This window comes from Mandrillus leucophaeus, unplaced genomic scaffold, assembly GCF_000951045.1.
Source record: "Mandrillus leucophaeus isolate KB7577 unplaced genomic scaffold, Mleu.le_1.0 Scaffold339, whole genome shotgun sequence".
Taxonomy (NCBI): domain Eukaryota; kingdom Metazoa; phylum Chordata; class Mammalia; order Primates; family Cercopithecidae; genus Mandrillus; species Mandrillus leucophaeus.
In genome coordinates this window covers 3730739-3747283 of record NW_012103576.1, presented here as the reverse complement: position 1 = coordinate 3747283, position 16545 = coordinate 3730739, and the positions used below count along the sequence as shown (strand labels likewise).

Here is a 16545-nt window from a genome sequence, read left to right as displayed (position 1 = left end):
TGAAAAGATTGTGTATGAAAAACTGTAAGATTTCCCTGGTACAAGTAAAGATCAAGGATAAAAATGTATGAAGCTGGTTAGGGAGAATGGGGCAGGTGGTAGAGAGTCTTGAAGTCAATACATAAGTTTATGCTTGAGCCAGAGGGTATCTAGAACCATCAGAAGGGTTTGCTGATTAGTATGAGGTTGCAAATTGATACAGTTGGAAGAACATTCTGGTGTTGCTTGTAGAATGGACTAATTGAAAGGAGACAAGACTTGAACTTGCCAGATGTGGCTAAGTTGTAAATACAGAGATGAAAAAAGCTGAGGGATGAGTAGAGAAACTGTATTTGCTTGGGGACATATCTGTTGGGAGAACAATATTAAAAATTTGAAATAACAGGAATAACTTGTTAATTTGTCCATAGTTTTTTTTTCCCATTATGTTTTTACTTTGTCTTACTAATCTAACCATCCATTTCTTACTCCATTAAGTATATGGCTTGTATTTCTTCTCTATTCATATGAACTAATCCTTTTTAGAACTTCATTTTCCATTCAGTTTTCGGCTATTTATTTATTTATTTCTGAGATGGAGTCTCACTGTTGCCAGGCTGTAGTGCAGTGGCACAATCTTGGCTCACTGCAACCCCCGCCTCCCAGTTCAAGTTATTCTCCTGCCTCAGCCTCCCGAGTAACTGGGACTATAGGTGCGTGCTACCACACCTGGCTAATTTTTGCATTTTTAGTAGAGATGGGGTTTCACCGTGTTGGCCAGGCTGGTCTTGAACACCTGACCTCAGGTGATCCACCTGCCTCGGCCTCCCAAGGTGCTGGGATTACAGGCCTGAGCCACCGTGCTCGGCTATGCTTTTTATTTTTAAATTTGGATATTCTACCTCTAATTGACTCTTTTATATTATTTTAGCTGCATTTGCCACGGGGAATATTCTTCTGAGGGTGAATGTTGGGGTAAAGAATGATTTGCATTGCATTTGCTGTGTGCCAGTGTTGTCCCACTGGGGAAATCCTGAACTCAGTTTCCTTTTTAAATGTAATCCATGTATAGCCTTTTGCAGAGAGTGGGCATCTCTGCTCTTTAAAATTCGTTGGACTAAGTGATTCATAGTAGAGACCTTACGATTATTATGGGAGTAAGTTGTTTACTAATAAAGGCTAAGTGACATTTCTATTTTCAAAATTGAGACCAGGGTTTAATTCAATGTAATTTCTATGTTATTTCTTTGTGCCTGTACCTAGAGAAGTAAATCTCTTGTCCCTCCATCCGTATTTAATCAAAGTCCTTTCGATTCTTCTTTCAGAGTTTTCTCTTGTATTCATTTGTAAGTGTATGTATATACCTTTTATTATATATATAATATACCCTTTAATATATATATACTTAGAAATTATATATATACCTATGTGTGTGTGTGTGTGTATATATATGTTTATAATTTTCCATTATTAAGATGTTTACCTTCTTCTGCTTGACCTACCTCGGTAGCCTTTGAATGATCCCCTTGTCTTTCTCACTGTCTCTCTCTCTCTCTCTTTCTCTGTCTCTGCCCTTCAGTTTTCCCTATTCAGGGCTGTCAGATTGATCTTTCTGTACTACTGCTTTGGGGCCTGTCACTTCCTTGCTTAAAGGTAGTCAGTGGCTCCCCCATGCCTGCTGAATACAATCCGAATGCCTTAATCTGTCATGTAAGGTCCCCCCAAGGCTAACTTCAACATACCTTTTCAGATTTATTTCCCACTATTTTTCTTGGCATTCTCCATGCACCCCACAAACAGATGACTAACTTCTTCGTAATCTCAATTTGTGATTTACAGTCTCTGTGCCTTTTGTTTATTTCTGCCTCTTCCACTTGTAATATTCTCTCCCCATCTCTACCCTTTAAAATTCTGTGAGTCTTTTAAAGGGCTAGCAATGATCTATTGAGAACTCGTATTCATGAATTATGACAATACCAGTCTGTAAACTCTGGAACTCCTCACCCCAATTCAGTTGCAAATCAGAGTCAGGGACAAACCAGGTATTTCTCCTTTATCCTCATTTCTCATTGCCTTCCCCTGCAAAGGCATTTTAGCACAATGCCTTGTACCGGAGGATGGCTGCTGCTTAAAGAAAACTTTTTTGAGAGCCTGGTTTGACAGGTTAGTATACAAAATCTCTGTCTAGTTTTATTCATATCATGTATCAGATATTCATGGAAGGAAAAATATAAAATGTGTCAGGTAGATTCTTCATTTGATAACACGTCCTAAATTTTACAAGAGGTTCTAATATAAAATTGTATCAGATGTTGGGTACTCAAAATCAACTTGACATTAAAAGGTATTGTAATTATAGTACTATAAATTCGTACCTTATAGAGGCTATTATTCTAATTACTTTATTTCATGTGATATTTAAGAGTCTAGGTAAACCCACAAAAGCATGTTTAATTCGTGAAGTATCTACCAATATTAAAACGCCTAATCCCCATGGATAACAGTCTGGGAGGAATGCATTCAGTATTACCACTAGGAATGCCAGGGAACACATGCTTTTCCTCCTCCCTGTCCACTCCCAGCTCCCGTGCATCTCAGACAGTAAGATTGGGATTTCTCCTTTTACCTGTAAGAACTGAGACATGTAATTTAGACTTGAGCGCTTAGTGGTCCACAGTCAGATTTGAAACAATCCAGGTTGGGAGTCACTGGGGAGGTATGAGGAACCTTGAGGGACCCAGACCTTCTGCTGGCATACTGCCCCATCACCCCTTGGTTTTAGGCTGCTTCAAGGTAAATATTACTATCCCTATTTTAGAGATGAAGAAACTGAGGCTCTATGAAGTTTGGTAACTTGTGCGAGGGTTATACAAAATTGCCAAGAGGTGGAGCAAAGATTTGTACCCAAGCCTGTCCAACACCAGTACCTATACTCTTTCCATTAACCACGCTGTCTTTTAAGTGGGGTTTCTCACTGTCCTTAGGCTGTTATGGAGAATACATTCTCACAGTTTTCCTCTACCTCTCTGTCCAGGAAGCAGTCACATTGTCCTTTTTGAATTGTCTAACGGAACATAGTGATAATGACTGTGGAGTTGATCAGACCTGGGATCCAATCCTGATTCAGCCACTTACTACCTAATAGTGAGTGTGGCCTTGGGAAAATAATTTAAGCTTTCAAAGCCTCAGTTTCTTCATCTGTAAAATGGGAATAATATCTACTTTGGACGTGTGTACAGATTAAATGACTGTATATAAGCACTTTGCACAGTTCCTGGTATATGACAGATGCTTCCTAAGTGGTGGTGGTAGTTATTGCTGCTATTGTTATTGGATTGTAATAACAGCATAAAAGACAGGAAGATTAAAAAGATACCTTCTTACCTATCCCCTGCCTCTCTTTTTTCTCTTATACCCAATAGGAAAATAAAAATAGGGGATAATGATGGATCTTCTGATCTGCAAAGGTCTGAAATGAAATTCATTTATAGTTCAGAAAGACCTTCAAATCTGGGCACTCTGAGGGCCTTTGAGGAGGGGAGTGGATACGAGGAGATAAAAAGGAATCTGGGATGCTGCTTAGGAGGCTGGCTGGCGTGAGAAGAATGAAAATGGAAAGTAGAGTGGTTTACCATCTCTTTCCAGATGGCCACTGTTGGGCCTACAGCCATATTCTTTCAGTGAGGTATATACCTCAGTGCACCTGCCTCCAAGCAGGAGACAGGAAGAGACTTTGGGGCATTTGGCTGGGTCAGTTGGCAGATGCCAAAGGACACAGAAGTCTAGAACCGCACGTATTTATTGAGTGATATTCTCAAACTGCACAAAAATTTAAAATGTCTAGTAGAGAACTTTGTGTATGAAAAATGTATTTCATTTTCAACAATCATAATTTATTTGAAGAATTCAAAGCTGTTTAAAGCATGTATGTCTGGTAAGATAGTGAGTTCTAATACTGATCTGTTTCTAATTCTGTAAATTAATTCTAATCATATTCTGTCTGTCAATGACTTTCTTTTCCTGCTCCGCTCTCAGGAAGAAGACAGCTTCCTAGAAAAGGTAATGCAATCCATTGGTGGTTATGAGAGTTTCCCTCTGCTTGATTAACACTTAACTGTGGTCCCTGGAATTTGTCCCTAGGCGTTCCCATATCAGAGACCTCTGACTTGGTGAGACTCCCCTAAAGCCCTACCAGCTGTCCTTAAGTGTTTGAAGTACAGGAAAGATATTTACTGTAGCAGTCAAGTCATTGAGACTCGGAACATAAAAACAGTAGGACTCAAGGTTCTAGATTTGTATTTTTGAAATGAGAAGTAACTACAGAGCCGTCTTGACGTATCTGAATGCTCATGAATTGGAGGAGGGTACCAGTTAGCTGTCCTCCATTTCCAATGACAATAAAACCAGAAGAAGTAGCTTTCTGTTGCATTAAGAATGATTTGAAGTTAATGATCATAGCAATTAATTTCAGAAAAAAATACACAGATATGATCAAGAAATAGAGCATAGAATAGAATTGTGGACCTGAACAAGATCATAAAAGATCATCTGGTTCAGGCCTCTACCTTCAGACAGGGTAAGGTATTTTCTCCATTCTAATAGATGAGACAACCAAGGCCCAGAAAGGTTGAAAAACTTGCTGAAGTCATACACCCTCCCCACTTGGTGGAATTTAATGCCTTTTGATGATGGGGATGGCGTGCTGTTTTCATGCTTTAGTTATTAACACTAAGTAAGGTTACAAAGTGTGGGCTTATCAGGCGCTGAATGTGTCTTGTTGAAAGAAGACAAAGTAACTTGGTTTTCCTTTGAAAATTAGAGTTCAGGATAATTTGTGAAATTATTCAAGTATTGTTTCTTGTGCATGATCTTTTCTCTGGACTTTGGAGACACAACTGTGGCATTCCATATTATCATACAGGAATTTGAAAATGAATAGTGGATGGTGTATGTAATCTACTGACATTTTATTAACCTTTTTAAACCACCAAGGTTTGAGACAGCTGTGCTTCCTAGCTCTTCCCTGTTAAGAGCAGTCCATGTTCTGTCTTTTTATCTTACACAGTACCTTGTATTGCCTTAATGCCTTAGTATAGGAAAAGCTCCAGTTGGATGTCAGACTTTTTAAAAAGTACGCGAATCAGTGCTGCATAATTTCTATATGGCAAGTTTAGAGGCATCTGCTAAAGAATCAGTACATGTGCTGCATTTGGTCCAGAGAGTTAGCAGAGTGCAAGATGGACAGTGTTTTGGCTCAAATACCATGTGGATGCTTGGATTTGATACTTGCAACTGGAAAGAAGTAAATGGATGAGCCATTGATAGACATTCTGGCAACTATTAGGAACATGAATATCAAGTGATAGAATCCCAGGGACAGAAAGGAAGCAAACTGAATGTGGAAAAAAAAAAAAGAAAGATTTTAAATGGTAACCAACTGTCACACTCCCTTCTCTTTGTTATTCCCTTAGAAAGGCACAGCAGCTTTTAAAGGTCATCAGTGCTTGTTAAAGAACATAATGTTGAGAAGAGACCTCAGCTCGGCTGTGGTGTATGTGGTCTCTGTCAAAGTAGTGACATGCTCCTTTTTTTTTTTTCTTTCAAAGCTACGTGACTGGGGGTTGTGGATGGAATTCACAAGTTGCACAATGTTGGGCAAGAATTTCTTAGTTAAACATGCAGAATATATATGACCTCAAGCTAGAGGCGGGGGAGGGAGGAGGATGCAAAAAATTTGGTCATAGTTCTCTCCACTGGGATTTTTCTGAAAGCTACGTTCAGATGCCTTTACTATTTCAAACATTTTTTCATGTAATTTATATTTGACTACATGAACCTAAGATAACTGAATTTATTTCCTAGCCATTTCCAATTCACATATAGTGATTGATTTAATTTATGCCACTTCTGGGTTTTTCTCTTACAAAATTCTTTCAGAAGAATATAACAGATAGTAGTAGAAAGATAGATGAAAGGAGTAAAAGCCCCTAGAAATCTTGACTGAGCTATTCCTAGAAAATGTAACTTCTGGACTCAGACCTTAGACTTTTCATGGTATTTCTGCCTCTTGGTTAGCTATATTCAGTTTACTATTTTTGGACCTTAAGGCTTATGAGTTTTAGTGCCTTAAGATTAGAACTTCCATCAAGCCTGAAATATTTACATATGTGGGTCTAATGTTGTGGAGAGTTCTCGTTAATTCCTGAAAACCAAAGAAGCTCATTTAAATCAACATTGAAAACAAACAACAGTATCTGTGGTAAGACCTGAAGGAAGAGTAAGTTAGAAATAAACAAATACCTAAGTGTAGACCCTGATCTCTCAAAGTACTATATTGACAATTGTAATTTAATAGTCCCCCCAAGTCACCAATGCTGTATGGACTCCACTGTGACTGTATCACTGGAGCACTGGTTCTCAGTGTCACCTTTGAAAGGATTTAAACACAAGGCATCCATGTAATAAACATCATAAACTCAAATGAAATGCAGAACAATTAAGTGAAGCATTTAGGAAAGGACATCCTTTAACTGTGAGACTCGCTATCAAGTGCCTTCTGACCAGGGGTGTCCCCACTGAGAAGAAATGGAAAATCTTAAGAGATGAAGATCACATTGTACCTGCATGACCAGAATTTGAAGGACTTTAAGTTATACACCAAAATCTTTATTCTGAGACCCCTTTGATTCTCATCCCTTTCCATCTATTAGGAGAAATCCCTTCTGCAAATGGTTCCTTTGGATGAAGGTGCCAGTGAGAGACCCCTTCAGGTCCCCAAGGAGATCTGGCTTCTAGTAGATCACCTATTCAAATATGCCTGTCACCAGGTAAGTGAGAGTAGACCTTCCCTACAACTTTGGAAGGTGTGTAAATACTATAGGAAATCATAACACCTCGCATCAGCATAGCGCTTTTAACTTTCCCAAGCTACCTGCACACAGTGGCACTGTCAGATCAACTGGGTGGGTGGAAGTGTCCCTAGTCACAGATGTCACAGCTGAAGCATGCAAAGCTAAGTTATTTACTAAGACCAAGGCCTAAGTTTAGTCGTGGCAGAGCCAGGACCAAATTAAGAGCACCTGTCTCCTGGCTACTCTCTCTTTTCCCTGGACAGCTGCACACCTGAGTCTATAATGCCTACTTTGGCTATGAGTCATGTAGGCATTAGAGATTTTTAAATCTAAAGCAGATTTTAAACCCATTTTTTAACTTGGTCCTAGTTTTTCTTTTAAATCCTATCTAAAATGCCACCCCAACTCATTCACCCCCAAAAGAGACATTTCTTGGGACTAAATTGAAAGGTAATGTTCTCTTACCTACTGAAGAATAATGTAACTTGAAAGCAAGGTTTAGTATGAGCATGCGATTTCCTCCTTCCCCAGCATTCAGTAGTACTAGCATTTGAATGTGGTTATTCTGTTTGGACTCTGCCTTCTGCTTCTTGTCAAGAGGCTACAAGTAGGCCAGGCACGGTGGCTCATGCCTGTAATCCCAGCATTTTGGGAGGCCAAGACGGGCACATTGCTTGAGCTCAGGAGTTCGAGACTAGCCTGGGCAACATGGTGAAACCCCATCTCTATTAAAAAAAATTTAAAAAGAGGCTAGGATTAGAACACCTGGTTTCTTGCTCTAGCCATCTGGTCCCCTGCCTTATCAGGTGTAGGCTAAAACCTTTGGAAAGAACATTTTCTTGTTTGAAATAACATTTCACATGGATTAGAGAAATGCTAAAGGAAAAATGTGCTATTTTCACACCTCCATTTGTAATTATTAACACACATACCACCCTTCCCTTTTGCTTCCTGCTGCTCTTCTGATCCTTGGGTAATCATCATAACCTCAGGAGTGATTATCTTGCCTGTTCCCTTCATTCTGACTTCTTTGGTAGGAGGACCTGTTCCAGACTCCTGGAATGCAGGAAGAGCTCCAGCAGATCATTGATTGTCTGGATACCAGCATTCCTGAGACAATCCGTATCCTTTGCGACCAAAGCATAAGAAGCTGGATGAGTACTTGGTCAAACTCTTCTTCGCACCTCTCTTTGCTTTTTGTGGTTCTATATTTATTTTCTTTGTAATGTCTTTCATTGTAGGATAACCACTGACTATCCACTTGTTTCTCATTTCCTTTTATGAACTTTTGACCTCTTTCCATATCCAGCTCTTACTAAAAGGAAGCAAGGGGTAGATAACAATGACTTAAAAAGCATGGGACGTAGAAGCCACAACGCTGGTACTATTCTCCTTCAGGTGATCAGTCACTCCTGCCACCACACGTACTGTTGACAGGGCAGGGAGAAGGATGAGAAACATGGGCAACTGGTTTATAGGACTGCTCCAGTGTCAACTGTCACTCTGCAGGCTATATTCCCCTGACCCTGAAGCTGGGCCAAAGCTGCCAAGAGTCTTTGACCAATTCTGTAACAACTCAGCTGCAGGGCACTTGAATCAATAAAATATCAAGCCCCCATTAGGATCAGTGTGCCCCAAATAAGAGGAGGGAAACAGTCCCTGCAGGAGCTTGAGGAAAGGAGCCCGTCGGGGCTCTGTGTGGCCTTTCTCCTGGAGCCCCTTTCCCTTGACTTAAGTTAATTCAGCTGGCAGCAACCACTCTGTGGCTGAAGCACTGCTCATTTTCTTGGAAGCCCTGCCAGAGCCAGTCATCTGTTATGAGCTGTATCAGCGATGTCTTGACTCTGCTCATGATCCCCGGATCTGCCGACAGGTGGGTTCTACTGACCTGAGGATGTGTTTGACGCAGGTTCCCCCATAGAGAAGTCATCAGTTTTACAGAGCCAGATAGGCAGCCAGCTGTCTGGTAGGATGGGTCTGGATCTGTTATTAGTGGCAGGACACGAACATTGAGGGTTGCTACCCTTAAATTTTAGGTTGTGTTATTTCCTATGATATTTGCCACCTTTTCCCCATTGGCCTATTTCTGTTTACAGAAAACAGCGGGGTGGATCCCTCTACTCTAGGGTAAATTGGTGAAGCTGATTGTACATGGAATTCTGGCTGGAAGGATGGGTGACACTTGGGAGCCTTTCTTCTTTTTCTCTTCTTGGTGTGTGTTTTTAATCCTGAAATGATTTTAATGCACAGTAACTGAGAGTACCTGTGAATTGGACTAGTGAGTATTGGGAGGAGTCCCCATCCATGTTAAGTGACATTGTAAAGAAAACCATTCAAACAAAAAAGAACAAAACCATTCAGCTTGGTAGGTTCTGTGGCTACATGCCTGCGGAATTGGGAAAGAGCAGATGAACACCGACCTATTGTGAGGCGGGGTGTGCGTGTGAATGTGTGATGACCATGTGGCCTGGTCATTGAGTGGACGGGGACCAAACAGCACGGCCGTTCTTACTTTGAAGTTATAATTTGGAAGGTGTTGTGTTGGCCATGAGGAGATAATAGAAGTTGATAGATGAAACGGGTCCTGCAAGAGTTGGATTATAGACTGCTATTAATGGCAGCTGTAAGTTCCTCTTACTTTCATCTTCCACCTGTTTTTCTCACTGCCTACCCCTATTTTTAAAAACAGGTGATCTCCCAGCTTCCGAGATGCCATAGAAATGTTTTCCGTTACTTGATGGCATTCCTTCGAGAACTCTTAAAATTCTCTGAATACAATAGCGTCAATGCCAACATGATCGGTAAGAGTGCTTCATGCAGCATGGGACATTTGTTGAGAATACTCTTCATGCATTGTATCCAGTATATACCTTACTGCGTGTGCAGGCACATGGCAGTCAACAGTCATTGTCCCCAGGCCCTCCAGCCCTGAGGTTTTGCTTAGGTTATGTCTGACAAAAGTTTCCGCTTGTCTTTCTGTCGTCTTCTAGCTACTCTCTTCACTAGTCTTCTCCTGAGGCCTCCACCCAACCTTATGGCAAGACAGACTCCAAGTGACCGCCAGCGTGCTATTCAGTTCCTTCTGGGCTTTCTGCTTGGGAGCGAAGAAGACTAAGGCTTTTACTATTCTCTGATATTCTAGAAGCAGACGATCTCGGGCTCCAAGTATTTCAGAATGATTTAAAAAGTCATGCCACAGGAAGGGTCTATTGCAGAATTTCAAGTTCTGTTTATAGTAAAAAGGAAGAGTGTTTCCTAATCCCTCCTTTACCATATCCTCCACAGCAAAATACTTTTAGACTTATATTGCCAAGCCAAAGTTACCATATTTTGGTGTTTTTGTGTTTTCTCTTTATAAGGCAAAAAGATCTGTATTTACACTCCTTTACCTAGGGATGTGTTTGTTGCCCTCCTATCTAATTGTCATGATTGTCCTTAGTACCCTAGGCCTAGATTCTGAGATGTTCCCATTCTAGGCCTACAAGCACTACTTGCTGTAGCTGAGACTTGTCTAGAGTCCTTTGTATAATGCACTTTTGACCCACCCCTTCCCGGATCACTCCTTTGCACTCCACTCCCCTCGTTCTGTCACTTTGAACGAAGTCTGAGTGAGGCTAGTGACTCCTTGGGTGTCCTCAACAGTGAGTTCACTGTCTGCGTGCAGTTATTACATGCATTTGTGCATTTCTACTACAATGGCATCTTTATGTCTCTGTAACATTGGCCTTTTCATGGCTCCGCACTGGGTGGAACCATATTCTCTTAGATCACATTTAGTAGCATAACTTTAGGGACTATTAGAGATGGCATCCCATCGATGTGAGAGAATCACAATCAGAATGGAAGCACTTTGAGTATCTGAAGAGTGAGAGCATTCGTGTTTGACGGGTCCTGCTTCCCACTATCCTTTTCCTATTGTTACTCAAATTTTACAGAAAGACTAATCCTGGATGTCTCTGAGACCCATCTCCTGCCTAGACATCCACCTCCAGAGCAACACTGGCCCCACAGTAAAAGAGGGAGTCTTGTACCTCAGGCAGGCCCATCTAGAGCTATTGATCCTTCCCACAGCAAAGGTGTTGCGGATGACCCTTAGAATCCATTTTCTGGTCTTCTGAAGTACCAAGGGCAGGTGTCACCTCCTTCCTCAGCGGGACTGACTCTGTGCTCTACAACCAGCTCCTGCACGTAAAGGGTTTAGAGGCTCCCCTTGGCTCCCAGACCATATCCAGTGTTGTGTAAAGAGACTGGCCAACAGGACCAACCAAGCACCTTACCTCTCCCATCCAAGATGACCCTCTGAGCTTTTCATTTATTCAAACTCTGTGATACAGCCTTTTTTAAAAAAATTAATCTATATTGGTTGATAAGCCACCAACCACTGACTGCAAAACTGCCTGATGCAATTGGTTTCCTCCTGGTTTTCTTTTGTTATAACCACCCTTGCCTGTTTATGTTAATTGCAAGGAACATAACGTACAGGCTCGATGTACGATCCTGGGCATTGACTCCATGACATTTCTAGCATATCCAAGGCACCACCAGTGATTTCCCCCATTTCTTGGAAAAAAAAAAAGGTACGTATTTTGCAATACGGCTAAACGCTTTCCTGATTGAGAGTTAAAGCAGTAGGAGTCAAGTTACTGGTGCCACAGAGCTGGAGGTGTGATAGGTCAGGGGCTGGGCGTTGAACTTAGTTAATGGAAGACTGAGAGCAGAACAGGTTTGTCATCTCCGCAAGGCCAGAAAGTGACCACAAAAAGAGGCAGATAATAGACACTGGGGTAGGATCATACCCCAGGGAAATACCTTTCCTGGGCTTGTTTTCTAGCATATCATTGACCTGGGATCTTTGGGTGATCAAGGGTGTGGTTAGTGGAGGCTCTGTGCTGCACGTATGCAGTATCCTATCTCTTTCTACATCAGGTCAAAACACTAAGTTGGTGTACTGCCTCGACCTTTTTACACCTCATCCTGGAACATATACAGGGTTGAGAATTTTAGACAATCTCTAGGTAGAGGAGACAAGACGTAGACCCAGACAGAAGAAATCTGCTTCCCTACCATGCCTATTGCAACACCCCACCTGTAATTCCCAAGTCCTCTAAGGTACTAATTTGTAGCTGCTCTGAAGTAATGATTTCAGATTCAACTGGTAGGGAAAGACTCTGCACCTGCTGTCTTAGGGAAGAAATGGTTTAAATCCATGTGGTGACATTGCGTTAGTCTCCCTTTCACTGTTTTCTTATTCTATAATTGTTTGTTAGATTTCCCAAAAACGTCTTGATCACTAAGCAAAGCTGCTAGTGGGATTCTATATTTCGTGTCATCTTTTTTATTATAATTTATTGCAAATTTTTTTCTGAATAAATATATGTTGTGTGAAAAAGCAAAGTGTGATTTTGGTGAGGAAGCACTCAGGAGGGAGGGCTTATGTGTCACTGGGTTCCATTCGACTTGACTGCAGTCCCCATCAGCTGTGCCTGTACTGTCATTACCTGTCTTACAGGGAAATACCATTTATAAGAATTCTTGGTATATTCACCCTCAGAGATGAGAAGAAACCGTGCATTTTCAGAGGCTAATAAAGGCGTCCTATACTTTCAGAGGCCAGCCAAGTACCCTTATTTTAACCCTAAGGATTCAGGCAACAAAACAACTGAATTAGAGGAAAGGACGTTGACTCTTAATTCATGTAAATGTCACACTAGGTCAGATCTGTGATCCCTCCAGCCCCAGAAACCTGACAAACCCTAAGATGCACATCTGGGGAGAACCCAGTTACCACTGCTCACATAGCCTCAAGATGTGCCTCCCCAGAGAGCCTGTTTTAACATAATCCTATTTTGCAGCTTTTGAAAACCAGTTTTGAACTTTTATGACTTATTGGGGTGATCAAGTCCATAAATTTAGTACTTTTTTGTTGTTCTCATCTGAACTGTCTAACATGTTGGGAGGAAACCCCTGATTTGAGCATGGTGCCAGTCTCCATTATGAATTTGTGGATTCTGATTCCATTCCCTTTGAGACTGAAGAAGCCACAGCTGGAGGTTTCTTCTCTACTAAGGCCCTCTTCCAATTCCCTCCAGCTGTGAGCTTGACCCTGCTTAATGTGCTGACTCAGTGTTGTCATAAACAACTTTTGAAGCCCCACCCAAAGCCTTGGCAGGAGAAGGTGTTTCTTTCTGAGAGTGATTTTCCCCCCAGCAGATGGAGACTGACACCAGAAGTTTTTACATAGCAGCAGGCAATGTGAATAGCAGGCATGGTGGTCTATCTTTCCAGAGGTTAGAGAGGAAATGGCATCCCCAGCTGCTAGGCTTCTGTTATAGGAGACCCAGTAGGGCCTTTCTGATTGCAGGGCAAGTTGAAGAACTGACTCTTGGTGTAGCCTCATAATGTAAAAGCCACACATTACAACAGTGGCATCACTGAATGTTAGGGAGAGAACCTTAGTGATGACCTAATCTGATCTCATTGTTTGGATAGGGAAAGTCTCAGAGGGGACAATGACTGACCTAAGGTTACTTAGGTTAGTGACACTGCATGGCATAGTGGCATTTTTTTTTTTTTTCAAACAGTTCTACTCTGCTTGCCCATTAATTCCTTTGGTGGCATCTTATCAATTTCCGTGGCTGTAAATATCTGTAATACCCTGCTTCCAAATGTTACGTTTCCACCTCATAGCTCTCTTCCGAGTTCCTGCCCAGTATATCCAGTTAGTTAGCTGGCATCTCCCCTCACATGTATCACAGGCATGTCAAGCTTCACATTTCCAAAGTAGAATTATTTTACTTCTGGTTCTTTTACTACCACCCAACTTAGATCCTCTAGCTGTCTCCCCTCAGCTCAGAGAATGTCACCACCATCTGGCCAGTTGCTAGGGCTAAGCATCTAGGAGCTAGCCTTGATTTCTCTGTTTCCTACTGACTGACCACGTCAGCAGCGTGCCCCACACATCTACTTTTCATCACCCTCACTGCCGATTTTATTGGTCAAGGCCATCACCATTACGAGGGTGTTGTAATGGCTTCCTGCCTGGTCTTCTTTTTCTCTCTCTTTTTTTTTTTTTTTTTTTTTTAGTGCTTCTCACAGGCAGAATTCTCACCAACTATCAGGAAGGAGGCCAGACAGGCTGCTAGCTAAGGAGGTCGGCCCTTCTTTGCATGCCGGGCTAATTTTTTTGTTGTATTTTTTTTTTTTTTTTTTTTTTTTAAAGAGAGGGTCTTACTCTGTTGCCTCGGCTGGAGTGCAGTGGCATGATTGGCTCACTTGAGCAGCCTGACTTCCCAGGTTCAAGCGATCCTTCCACCTCAGCCTCCGAGTAGCTGGGACTATCGGTGTACATTACCAAGCCTGGCTAATTAAAAAAAAAAATTGTAGAGGTGGGTTCTCCCTGTGTTCCCCAGGCTGGTCTCAAACTCCTGGGCTCAAGCAGTCCTCCCACTTTGGCTTCACAAAGTGCTGGAATTAGAGGCATGAGCCACCATGCCCTGCCTGGTCTTCCTTTTAGCTTTGCTGCCCTCCAATCCATTCTCCACGCAGCAGGCAGCATGACTTAATTACATCAGTCTCATCCCTTCCCTGTGGATAACCCTTCAGTGACATTTACAATGAAACCTAAGCTTCCCTGTGGCCTACCAGGCCCTGTGTCAGTGGGTCTCAAATACTCATGTGCAGAAGAATCACCTGGAGACATTGTTAAAAAGCAGATTCCTAGACTCCAGAAACTCTGAGTAAGTTGGTCTGAGATAAGGCACAGAGTCTGCATTCTAAATCAGGACCCAAGAGCATTTTGATGCAGGGGTGCTTGGACCACACTTTGAGGAATACCACCCTAAAGGATCTGACCTCTGCCTACCATAAGCCCTCCTCACCCCTGCCACTATACTCTGATACTGTCCTTTTACCCCTCCCGGTGAGCTGAACTCTTTCTAACCTCAGGGCCTTTGCATGTGCTGTTTACCCAGAAAACTCCTTCCTCTCTCTCTCTTGCCTCAGTCCCCATCTTTGCTGTGCCTAACCATAAGTCACCCGCCCTGTCCCATTGACTCTCTGCCCTCATTCCTGGGCTTTCTGGTACAACGTTCTGGCTGACTGCCCCTGGACTTGCCATGTACTCTTCCACAATCTTCCTCTTCCTCTCTTGATGACCTCACGTACCTGTTCCACGGGGCCTAGGGAGGCAGAAAACTATAATGGTTCTTCACATAGGCTCCAATGACCAGACTTCCTGAGTTCAAATCCCAGCTCTGCCACTTCCTAGATATGTGACCCTGATCAAAAGTTAATTGACGTTTCTGTGCCTTGGTTTCCATGTCTTTTCTCCCCAGCTTTATTGGGTATAATTGAGAAGAAAAATTGTATGTATTGAAGGTGTATCCACATCTTAAAAGTAATGATAGCACCTTTCCTCGTAGTATCATCATGAGGATGAGATCAGTTATACATTTCCAGGCCTTGGAACAGTGCCTGGTGCCTAAGTGCTAAATAAATGGCAGCTAGTGGAGTTATTCCCAAGCCCTCCATTGACTTCCAGGCCCAGAACCCACTTCTGCTGCCCTTCAGCTCCCAGCAGATGACTGTACCCTTTGCTTTGTGAAAATGTCGAAACAGTCTTGCCCCCTGCACATCAAAATGTCTCCAGCTTAACTCCATCTCTCCCTCTTTCCATCTGTCTGAGAAATAAGCGGTCTTCCTCGCCAAGACCAGCTCTTCCACCTGCACTTTTGAGCCCTTCTCCTCCACCCTCTCTGGACTTTTCCCCATCAATCATCACCCCTCCTCTTGCATCTCAGTATGGGTTATTCATTTAACAAGTATTTGTTGAGTGGCTCCTGTGTGCCCCATGCTGTTCAAGGTGCTGAGGATCTAGAAGTAAACCAGACAAGGTTGCCGCTCTCATGGTGCCTTCATCAAGAGGGCAGGGCAGGGATGAGGGTGGACAGATATGCAAATTAACAGTACCCATGGTCACTACAGATCCTGACAAGTACTGTGGAGAGTATCAAACAGGGGGATGCACTTGAGGGTACAGCGGGGGGCCTTGGTCAGGAAAAGTTGCTTTGAGGAGGTGATGTTTTAGCTGAGACTTAAACCTCAGGAAGCCAAGGCACCATATCTTGATTTGAATACCCACAAAAAGAGCCACACGTGCAAGATCTGGCAAAAGACATTCGGAGCAAAGGAAAAGACAAATGCAAAGGCCCTGAGGCAGCAAAACAGCTGGCCGTGCTCAGGGGACAGCCAGGCAGAACTCCGTGAGGGACAGGACTTGCTGGACAACAGGCGAGCAGGAACGTGGTCACAGAGGGCCTGAGGAACCTCTGGCAGGAGCTTGCATTTCATTCAACACCACAGGAGGCCGTGGCTGCCTTTACTCAGGGAAGTGACATGACTTCTGTATGCTCCTTCTCCTAACTTTAGAAAGAGTAATAACGAATAACCCTAGCTGTCATTTATCCCAGGTACTAATACATTTAATATCACTTTAGCCTTTACAATAGGCTGATAAAGTACTACATTATCCCACCTTTTTTTTTTTTTTTTTTTTGAGACACAGTCTAGCTCTGTCACCCAGGCTGGAGTGCAGTAGCGTAATCTTGGCTCACTGCAACCTCCGCCTCCCGGGTTCAAGCGATTCTCCTGCCTCAGCCTCCCGAGTAGCTGGGATTACAGGCATGTGCCACCACGTCTGGCTAAGTTTTATATTTTT

At 42.6% G+C, this 16545-nt stretch overlaps 1 protein-coding gene across 2 annotated transcripts in view; it reads left to right on the top strand.

The window, feature by feature from the left end:
• The window catches only part of OCRL (oculocerebrorenal syndrome of Lowe), a 50552-nt gene extending 38333 nt beyond the window's left edge, over window positions 1–12219 (top strand). The window contains exons 18-23 of one of the 2 annotated variants that reach the window (XM_011988849.1): window positions 4015–4038; window positions 6690–6806; window positions 7868–7952; window positions 8576–8703; window positions 9520–9631; window positions 9821–12219. In XM_011988849.1, the coding sequence (XP_011844239.1) occupies window positions 4015–4038; window positions 6690–6806; window positions 7868–7952; window positions 8576–8703; window positions 9520–9631; window positions 9821–9945 (591 nt within the window). In that variant the 3' untranslated portion in view covers window positions 9946–12219. The remainder of the gene's footprint in view (window positions 1–4014; window positions 4039–6689; window positions 6807–7867; window positions 7953–8575; window positions 8704–9519; window positions 9632–9820) is intronic. The other variant, XM_011988850.1, reaches the window with a different exon arrangement.
• Window positions 12220–16545: the final 4326 nt, after the last annotated feature.